Source organism: Pseudophryne corroboree, chromosome 11, assembly GCF_028390025.1.
Source record: "Pseudophryne corroboree isolate aPseCor3 chromosome 11, aPseCor3.hap2, whole genome shotgun sequence".
In the NCBI taxonomy this organism is placed as follows: Eukaryota; Metazoa; Chordata; class Amphibia; order Anura; family Myobatrachidae; genus Pseudophryne; species Pseudophryne corroboree.
The window spans coordinates 329,312,310-329,323,416 of record NC_086454.1 but is presented as its reverse complement, the minus strand read 5'-3'; the positions used below and the strand labels follow the sequence as shown (position 1 = coordinate 329,323,416).

At 45.6% G+C, this 11,107-nt stretch overlaps 1 protein-coding gene across 1 annotated transcript in view; it reads left to right on the top strand.

Moving 5' to 3' along the window:
- The first annotated feature begins 3,031 nt into the window (after positions 1–3,031).
- Positions 3,032–11,107, top strand: part of SLC38A8 (solute carrier family 38 member 8) — a 61,616-nt gene continuing 53,540 nt past the window's right edge. Inside the window, exons 1-3 of the mRNA XM_063945740.1 lie at positions 3,032–3,494; positions 5,498–5,696; positions 5,782–5,938. Of these exons, the coding sequence (XP_063801810.1) occupies positions 3,306–3,494; positions 5,498–5,696; positions 5,782–5,938 (545 nt within the window). The 5' untranslated portion in view covers positions 3,032–3,305. The remainder of the gene's footprint in view (positions 3,495–5,497; positions 5,697–5,781; positions 5,939–11,107) is intronic.

Sequence of the window (11,107 nt, the reverse complement as noted above, 5' to 3'; positions counted from 1 at the left end):
TAGCTTATCAAAATTGCGAACGAAAGATTCGCAATATTGCGAAAAGACTTCTCTGTGCAGTTTCTGAGTAGCTCGAGACTTACTCTGCCAGTGCGATCAGTTCAGTGCTTGTCGTTCCTGGTTTGACGTCACAAACACACCCAGCGTTCGCCCAGACACTCCTCCGTTTCTCCAGCCACTCCCGCGTTTTTCCCAGAAACGGTAGCGTTTTTTCACACACTCCCATAAAACGGCCAGTTTCCGCCCAGAAACACACACTTCCTGTCAATCACATTACGATCACCAGAACGAAGAAAAAACCTCGTAATGCCGTGAGTAAAATACCTACCTGCATAGCAAATTTACTTGGCGCAGTCGCACTGCGGACATTGCGCATGCGCATTAGCGACTAATCGCTCCCTTGCGAGAAAAAAATAACGAGCGAACAACTCGGAATGACCCCCTATGTGCTATCAATTATAATTGCTAATGGCTCCATCGATGGCCATTCCCACTGTGCAGAAATGTTTTACGCTTTGGAAAAAGTCTAATACTCTCAGCTTGTCCAGTAATTTTAAGGTGTAACATTTGGATAAAAACTAAAGTCACCATAACATGAGTAAAGTTAGTACCTCAAGACCACTTGATCGTATATACATCTTGATACTAACCAGCATTTTTTTTTTTTCCACGCCACCCCTAGGTCAGACGTTTCTTATTTAGAAATTCAGGGGAAAAATAAAATAAAATAATTTGTGCTTATTTGTCATCGTTGGGTTCAGTTATACGATGGTGGACAGGTTTGCACTTGTGTTTGTCCACATACATGATTGGCAGTCGTCAAGTACTGGGTTTGCTTATCACCTCGACCATACATAATTTGATTTGGACCTCCAACACTTGCCCATTTGGATCTTCAACCCAACCCATGCCCCACGGTACCTATCAGTAACCACTGCCTTGATATGTATGGTCCAGGAAATTACCAGTAAACAACAGTGACTTTTATAGGTGGTATGCAGTTACCATACCATACAGGATCCCAGCTGTCACAATATCTATGCCGGAATCCTGACGGGGCCACCATACCTCTGCCGGTATAACGGCGAGCGTAGCTCGCCCCCCTGCCGGCATTCTACCACTTGGGATGCTGATGTCGGTATACTGACATTTGGCGTCCCGTGCGGCAGGGAATCATACCGAACCTTTATAGGCAATTATTCAAGATGTACCAGTCATTTATCAAATGAAGAGCAAAGCTGAAGTATGGAACAAATGACAAAACTAGTAGTTACCAGCCCGTGAAAATGACGGAACAACATAACAGTAATGGCAGCGCCAGCGCCTATGTGATAATCAGCACTTTGCTAAGCACAGCGCACTTCCAGCCACATTTGAATAACCCCCATGGACAACCAATTTTAGGATCTACAGGACAAGCTGGCCGATTCGGCAAGCCCGGTTGATCGATCGATAATTTGAGATCGGTCCTGGCAATACACAGTACAATTATCTGGCAGATACGGGCGATATCGTGGATGGCCCAGATAATTGTATAATGTATGCCCAGTATTACTCTATTCATGTGTCACATACATTTACACTTCTGCCTGTCTGCAGAATACACATTTGCTACTAGTGCGTCACTGACACGTAGGACTCTTCTCTATCCCATCAGAAACCACCCTCATTTCAATGGTATGTATAAAAGTATATGCAAGTGATGAATGCCATCTTTGCAAAGTTTCAGAGAATAAACTGGTTTGTTTCTTTGTAACTCCTCTTCAAAATACAAAACATAGGATGTGCTAATTTCTTGGCTATCACATCTGATGTTCTTAATTATATGCTCTCTTAAATTAAACATACCGTATTAGTTTTTGGCTAGATGGCCGTTCCTGTGCTAGTCTTTTCTATAAGGACGTTTCTCCTAACTCTAACCCTCTAATACCCCTTTTCCACCTGAGTACCGGGTCCAATCCGGGAGGTTTAACTCGGCTACAACCCGTGTCGGCCCCGCCGTTTCCACTGCACTTCGACATGGGTTATTCCCAGGTCAGATCTGTTTCCACTTAGGGCCTAATTCTGAGTTGATCGCAGCAGCAAATTTGTTAGCAGTTGGGCAAAACCATGTGCACTGCAGGGGGGGGGCAGACGTAACGTGCAGAGCGAGTTAGATTTGGGTGGGGTGTATTCAAACTGAAATCTAAATTGCAGTGTAAAAATAAAGCAGCCAGTAATTACCCTGCACAGAAACAATATAACCCACCCAAATTTAACTCTCTCTGCACATGTTATATCTGCCCCCCCTGCAGTGCACATGGTTTTGCCCAATTGCTAACAAACTTGCTGCTGCGATCAACTCAGAATTACCCCCTTAATCCGGGTAAGCTCTGTAAAAGCCTATTGATGTCACTCGTTACTCGGGTCTGAAACTCGGGTAATGACTGTTTCCACTGCACCCGGGTAGGATTCCAGGGTCACTCAACCCGTGTTGACCCATTTCCACTTACTAAAAACCTGTGTTGATGCGCGCCCCCATGCAAAAACACGGGTAAATTTAGCTAGTGGAAAAGGGGTATTACTCTCTACAGTGAACCAGCCCTCACCCCACACTCCCTATGTGTCACGTTTGCCTTCTCTTCTAGATTGCAAGCTCACAGGGACAGAGACTTCTATACTCCTAGTGTCAATGCTTGTAAAGCAATTTTTCTATATTGTGAATTGCTACTTAATGTGTTGGTGCTGCTATGTTAATATTGGTTAATAATAATAATAATAATAATAAAACATAGTAATGAATTCCCGTTAATTACAGTTGACACAGTGGCTCTAAAACATGCCCCAGCTAACATCTGCTGAGTGCCATTGCTAAACCTTCAGGGGCATTTCATTTGCAGACAAGAGCAATGTACACAAGTGCTGATATATCTGTTTGCAGAGAGGCCAGGGGCTGTACCTGCTAATCATACACACTCCCTGTCAGTATCTGGCACAGTCCTGTGAAGTCGCCCAGCTGATGATGGAATCTTGCTGAATAGACCAGCAGCATTACTCAGTGCTGGTCAGTCAGAATCCTGCCAGCTTGTGCTGATCAATGATTGGAGGAAGGACAGCCCCCCCCTGCCTTGTACCTCTTGGTATTTAGGGCTCGCTATAAAAGGGCTGGGTAGTCTATACTGGGAGATCAGGGGTTAAATTTGCTAGCTTTAAGAACATAAAGGCCCAGCTATTAAAGATTAGGGGAGGGCTTCATGGTTGTGGCTGGCTGCACATATTTTATTTTTGTGTGTGTGTGTGAAAGTTTGTAAGTCAGGGCATTGAGGATGGAGGAGCTGGCTAGAGAGAGCATCAGCTTGCTGGCCAAGCCTGGTGGGGAAAGTGGAAGTCCCAGTTTATCCTCACTGGGAGCCATTTTTATCATGTTAAAGTCTGCGCTGGGAGCCGGGCTCCTGAACTTCCCCTGGGCGTTCAACAAAGCAGGTGGGACCAGTACAGCAGTCCTGGTGGAACTGGTGAGTAAGGGCATCCTGCACACCTGTCTATGGGTTTAGTGCAGGCTTTACCTTTTATGTGCTGGGCGGATGCACTGTATTTGGGTTACTGCTCTAGGATTGTTATAAAGGTAGCATGGAAACTTACACTATCCACAAATACATGCATAAAAGTTTTGATACCTTTTGAATGAATTAAAACACATGTGTAGTAGAATTGTGACCATCACTATTATCCTAAAAATCCTTTGTCCTCTAAACCAATGTTTCCTCAGCCTATGTTCTCAAGGCATGCTAACAGTCCAGGTTTTCAAGATATCCCTGCTTGAGCACAGATGATTCAATCAAAATGAGGGACTAATTAAGTCACCTGTGCTCAACTATGGCAATCCTTAAAACCTGGCCTGTTAGTGTTCCTTGAGGACTGAGGTTGGGAAACTGCTCTAAATAGTGTCTGGTGGTTTTGGAATTGGGAGAACCAAACTATTGATCAAGTGCAAGTTAGATGAATGGTCAGCTCTTTACATTGGTTAGAGATTGGAAGCGCTTGAGATTGAATGACTCAATATTCCAAATCCATTTAATTCTCACTTATTTCACATGTGAAAATGTCATTGAGACTTTAGACTGTTGCAGCTGAAATAGGTGTTCTGCGACAATTCGAAGTCTGGAATACAAAGCACCTGACTTTTAATATTAAGGGGCATCATCTTGGGACCATAACGACTGAGGTGATCTATGTACTAAGCTTTGGAGAGACATAAAGTACCAGCCAATCAGCTCCTAGCTGCCATGTCACATGCTGTGTTTGCAAAATAAGTCAGGAGCTGATTTGGCTGGTACTTTATCTCCATCCACTTTATCTCTCACCAAGGCTTCGTACAGAGACCCCCCTCAGTCGTTTTGATCCGGAGACGATGGTTTTATTGCTGTGTTTAGAATATATGACGGCGTAATAACTTTGTTTAGTTGCCAAATGCCATTACTTTCTACAAACCAGCCCAGGTTTTACAGTCTTCTCCACCCCCCACTATTTCTCACTACAGTCCCATTTACTTTCAGTACAATCTTAATTCTGTATAGAAGATGCAGTTCCCATCATCCAATCTTCTTGGTTAGAAACTTGATATTAATATGCATTAAACCCTTTGATACTAAATAAGGCATTAATTTAGCCATGAGCCGAGTCTCTATCCTGCCACTGTTGGGCTCCGCACATCTTGACCTCTATGTCTGCAATGTATTCCATGCAGCACCCACCGACATCACGTTTTCTATTTATAGGACCTTCAATATTATAACATTGCTTACTTTATAACCCAAGGCTAGGGTGCACTGTAGTTGAGTGCGGACGTTATACTTGCACTTTACTACCACTTCTTTATTGGGTGTCCCCCATCCCCCCCATATATATGATAAAATATCGGCTGGTCAGCTGACAAGAGTGGGGTCACATTTGTATCTGGTGGCTAAGCATAAAGGGGGCCACTGCCCGAAGCCCAAATCTGCAGCTAATACTTTTCTTTCCGTGAATCTGTGCCTGTGGTTGCTGACCAGACTGTAAATAAGAATACTTCCAGAAATCAGTTCTTCGTTGTGCATTATGTTACCCTGACCGTACTTCACATTTCTTTCATTATTCTGGTCTCCTCACACCGTGGCACATATGGACAATTCCTGGGAAGAACAATCAAACGAATACCCCATTCACCAAATAAAGGAGACCCTAGATTCCTAGGACCACATGTACTCTGCAGGGTGTAGGGTTTCATATACTGCTATCATTGGGTCCTATTTCACTTCTCATAGTACAAAACCTAACCATCAAGGGCATGCCAGTTTGTACACACCACTCATCTCTATATGTTATCCCCAGGGGTCACGGGGAATAGACCCCAGGGCAACAGGCAGAACCTTTTGACGCGCCCAGATTCTCAATCCTTTTTCTTTCTGGTAAATAAGAATGGGTTCTTCAGAGGCTCATGTTTTCTAATCTATTCTGTTGTTGTTCTCCTCTCTCCTAGGGTTCCTTAATCTTTCTCATCAGTGGTCTGGTAATCCTGGGATACGCTTCCTCGCTCAGCACCCATTCCACATACCAGGGTGTGGTTAAGGACATTTGTGGCCCAGCTATAGGCAAACTCTGTGGCATCTGCTTCATATTTAACCTTTTTATGATATCCGTGGCCTTTCTCCGTGTGGTGGAGGATCAGTTGGAAAAATGTGAGTAGCTAGTCATGACATGTTCTATATAGAAGGAAGGGTGTATTAGCCTTCTCTGTGTAATGGGAGTTCTGGTTTTCTGCAGTGCGGGACTCCGTAAGCACAAATCTGACCATGGAGGCCGTGGCGGAAAGCTTCCAGCCGTGGTATGTGGATCCCAGGCTGATCATGAGTTTCCTGTGTCTGGCAGTCATCCTTCCACTCTCTATACCCAAGGAAATCAGTTTTCAGAAATACACCAGGTAAAGTTCTGTCGCGAGTAAGCTCTGTTTTTGAAAAGCCAAACATGCTTCTTGGGTATAGCTGCCCCTCTCATGTAATGGGCGGCTATATTGGCGACCCCTACATATGCTGAGGGTGATAACAATGTAGTGTGTGTCTGTGCAGGTCAGAGAAGATTAGGAAAGATAAAGAGGTTGATCACTCAAAGCTTGGAGAGAGATGTGGGGTGAGATAAAGTACCTTCCGATTTAGTGCCTAGTTGTCATTTTTCTAACACGGGTCTATGTATTATAATCTTTGAGGGAGATAAAGTGGACGGGATAAAGGAGCTGGCTGGTTGGTTCTATCTGTATTCAAACCTATCCTGTAACATGGCAGTTAGAAGCTGATTGGCTGGTACTTTATCATTTTCCACTTTATCTCTCGCCAAGGCTTAGTATATAGACTTCATTGCTGTAACATGGCAGTTAGAAGCTGACTTGTTGGTACTTTATCTCTCTCCATTTTATATCGCTCCAAGTTTTGATAAATCTCCCTCAAAGTATTTACGTACATTGAGTGGGCCATGGAAGTATCACCAGATACATGACAAGAGCACAGCAACTCTGCTTTCCTGCAATCCAGTGCTACCAGACTGTGGAGAATGCACGACAACCCTGATCACACACAGCAAATGGTGGTTATGTGGTTAATTAAATTATTGCTGAAGGTCTCGTCAGCCGCTAGCATGACTTGGTGGCTCTCCTACAAGTGTCTTCCATTATCATGGACTGGGTGTAACAGAGGACATCCCCACAGAGAGCCAATTCTTTCAGCCACAAACAGGTACAGGTGTAGGGGACTAAAATGCTGGAGGGAAATTATCACATGGTCTGCAACCTAGTCCTTGTTCTGATTGGATGACTGAAATTAGAGCGTTTATAAATCCATTGGCCTATAGTGTGCTTTCTTTGTGGTCACAGAGCTTCTTGTGTCATTGTCCTGTATGTGACCCAGGTGCTGTCCAGGCCCTCGTGCTTTTTAGATGCACCAATCTGGGTGCACCTCATAGTCACAAGATTGCATGCACCAGCTGTCATCCCCTGCCTTGTCTATTTAAACCAGGCATTCCCAAGCTCGGTCCTGAAGCCACACTAAGGGGGAGATGTACTAAGCAGTGATAAAAGTGGAGAAGGGAGCCAGTGGAGTACTTGCTCATGGCAACCAATCGGCATTGATGTAACATTTATCATTTGCATACTATGAAAGTATACAGAGCAGCTGATTGGTTGCCATGGGCGACTTCTTCACTGGCTCACTTTTCCACTTTTATCACTGCTTAGTACATGTCCCCTATCAGTGCAGGTTTCAGTGATATCCAGGCTTCAGCACAGATGGTTACCTCAAAATAACTGAGGTACTAATTAAGTCACCTGTGCTCAAGCAATGAATATCATTAAAATGTAGACTGTTAGTGAGCCTTAAGGACTGAGCTTGGGAATGCCTAATTTAAACCATTTGGCTCCTTTCCTCAGTGGCTGACCAGTCCTTTGGTTACACTATTTATGTATGTGGTCCTCCTTTTGTCATTGATTTGTTAGCTGCCTGCCCTGACCTTTGAACTGTGCCTAACTACATCTTGGTGTCGCTCTACCTGTGCCATGTGCTCTGCATCCTACAGAAGCTAAAGTAGCATTGGGGCTGTATCATATGTACATACTGTGCACAGTCCAATACTTCTAGTTTAATAATCCTGACTGGGAATGTATGCCTCATGCTAGAACATTTTTGTTAAGAAAGACTTCCTAATGATATTCACTATTAAGGAGGCCGTTCTGTTTAACATGTAGGAGCTGACTCTTGGGTATGGATCTAAGAACCTGTTTTGTGGCTGCATATTTGTGTGTGTGTCTGGGGCCTATTTATCAAGATGATTGAAAGCAATGCTATGGGCTTACTTCCTGAATGTGAACCAACAAAGTCACATGATTTTACCCCTAACCAGTGACGTGCGGTGGGGTGAGGCAGTGCCTTTCCTGTCATACTAATGTTTGTACCACAGTTTTGATTGTATAAAGTATATGAAAAATACAAAATATGTTAAAAATATTTTATTTGCATTATTCTAATCCTTTTTATAGCCAAAACTCTGGAGTAAAAAGTCTATGGCAGGTGAGGCAGTGCCCCACCTGCTGACCTTTTCTGCACTTCTCAGGTCAAATCTCACCAAATTTCCTCTAGCTTATACTGCTGCACCTGTGTATAATGCCCACATGTACCCTTTGGCTCATATATTGCATTTAAATCTGGCTATGGTGCTAGCCAGTGCCTCCTGAGCCATTTAGCTCACCGCACGTCCCTGCCCCTAACCATACATAGTGGCACACTGTTATGGATCCGCACCGGACATCAGGTGACGCCTCTGGCTTATAGTTTTAGAGCTAGAGGGCTGCCTGTATACCATATGTTTATGGGCAGCTACTAAAAAAAAGCGCACTAAAGGGCAAAACCATGTGCACTGCAGGGGGGGGGGGCGAGGGCAGACAGGCGCGGCGCTTACCGCTCAGCAAAGGGATGCAAAGCAGGTAGGCGCCAGGCTAGAGAGGCACTCTACATCCCCGCTGCTGAGTTCCCCTGCTGATGCCGGCTGCTGCGCCTGTCGCACTCTGACAGGCAGCGGTGCCGGCATCGTGAAGCCTCCCCTCCCCCTCCCCCTCCCCTGTCAGACTCGCACAATGCGGTGTGCTGGGTGGATCTAAAAGGGGGTGGAGCTACACAGGAATAAGGGGTGGGGCTACGCTGGGCCAGGCTGCCGTCTGAAACACAGTAGGACGAGTTGCCAGACTTCTTCATGTAAGTGGCTGGAAAGAGTGTGTGTGTGCATACAGTATCTGTGTGATTATGCTGCACAGTCACACATACAGTACAATGTGTATAAGCGTCACTAGTACAGGGGGCGTTGCGTGTGTGTAAGAATCACTACTGCAGAGAGCATTATGTGTAAAAGCATTATGTGCGCTGTCCCTTTGTAAAGTATTGAAGGGATGCAAATTTATAGTTAGCAGGGGGGTGCCGAACACCCTAGCACCGGCCCTGGGGGCAGATATAACATGCGCAGCGAGAGTTGGATTTGGGTGGGGTGTGTTCGAACTGAAATCTAAATTGCTTTATTTTTACACTGCAACTAGTATTTACCCTGCACAGAAACAATATTACCCACCCAAATATAACTCTCTCTGCACATGTTATATCTGCCCCACCTGCAGTGCAACATGGTTTTGTCCATTAGTTTGTTTGTAACCAACCTGAATAACCCCCTTACTACTGTGTGGCTGAAAGTGTGGGAGCAAAACTGTGGTGTAACATGTATAAGGAGTAATGCGGTGTGGCATAAGGTGTATAAGGAGCACTAATGGGTTGGGTTTGGGGCTGGGAGACCGCGGGATCCCGGTAGCAGAATGCCAGGTGGGACGTGCGCTCGCCACAGGTTCTATTCCTACTTTATGGGTGTCGTGGACACCCACGAGTGGGAATGGTCCTTGTGGGTCGGCATTTTGATCATTCGCGATCCTGGTGTCGGCATGGTGGCCACCGGGATCTCGAGTGGCAGTCGCATGACTGCATCCCACACTAATGTGTGGCCTAACATGTATAAGAAGTACTATGGCAGGCATTTTCAAACTGCCGCCCTCCAGCTGTTGTGAAACTACATATCCCAGCATGCCCTGACAGTTATGCTGTCAGGGCATGCTGGGATGTGTAGTTTCTCAACAGCTGGAGGGCCGCAGTTTGGACATGCCTTTACTATGGTTTGTTGTAATGTGAATAAAATTGCACTACTGTGTGGTGGAATTTAAACTGGAGGTACTATTGTGTGACCACGCCCCATTTTTGGGGGGTTTTGTGTGCTGTTTCTATTTGGAACATGGGGCGCGCAATGCATATTGTTGCACCTGGGCCCACCACTCTAGTGAGGTGGCCTTAAATGAAAGGTCCAAAAGCACACCTGGTGTTTGCTGGGTGTATGTGTGACTGATCACCATATCAGGTCAACTCTTACATTTTTGGGGCTCCATTATACAGCCGGCCGGGAGCATTCTGATAGACAGGGCAGAGATCGCCGGGTGGGTGAGTGAACAGTGACTTTTAAACAAATTCCAGACTTCCCGCATCGCTCTGGTTACCAGCAATGTAGGATGTCTCTAGCAAAGTAATAAAGGTGACAGTAATACGGGATGGGTACTTTTTGTTGCCAGGGAGTGTGACCGTACCAGTGCCGGGTAGCATTACACCTGTGTCGAGATCACAGCACTGTGTTGACATTGTGACTGTGGACCTACTGACTGCTGACATGCTGACCCCATATCAGTAATATGTGACTGACCCCATGCTACCTAGTCACCGGGGGGAGGGGGAGGGGGAGGGGGGGGTTGCACGACTGCCAGCTCTGAGGCACCGTCTAACATGTACGTGACATTCATATTGCTATAAAGTCTTAGATCATTCTAATTATAATGCTGCCCTGGCATTGTCACTCCTCTCCTCTAATTAGTCCCGTTGACTGTCAGGAGGACGTTCATGCAGTGTCGGACTGGGGCATGCGAGGCCCACCGGGGGAAAGCAGTGGTAGGGGCCCATGTTTAGGGGTGTGGCCAGTCTGCTGAGGGGGTGTGGCCTGCCACCTCATTGGTGTGACTAACCATTAGGTGGGGTGGGGTGGGGGGGGCAGGGCACTGTCCTGACCATACAGTATGCAATCCCATTGCAGTCTTCTCTCAGGAGAGTCACAGGCCCCACCCAGCATTGTGAATGATGCAGGCAGTACACCCATCTGTTGGCCCACCTCTTCCTTCACTGGCCTGCATGGCGATAAAGAGTCATCTCTTGCACAAAGTGATAGGGTGGTAGTCGGGACTAGAGCTGCTGCAGCATTCATAGAAGCTGAGATCTATGACTAGAAATTGGGGCACATTGTGTGTTATAATGTGAATTGGAGGCACGCACCGTGTGGCATATACTGTAATGTGAACTTTTTAAGTTCCCTAACATTCAGTCTCAGCCGATGGCAGGAGAGTTAAAAAACAAAAAAAACATCCAAAATTGGTATCTCAATACAGGTTGAGTATCCCTTATACAAAATTCAAAATACCACATTTTTGGGTCCCCTACTGAGATGTGTACTTTTCTTTCTTTCTTTCTTTCTTTCTTTC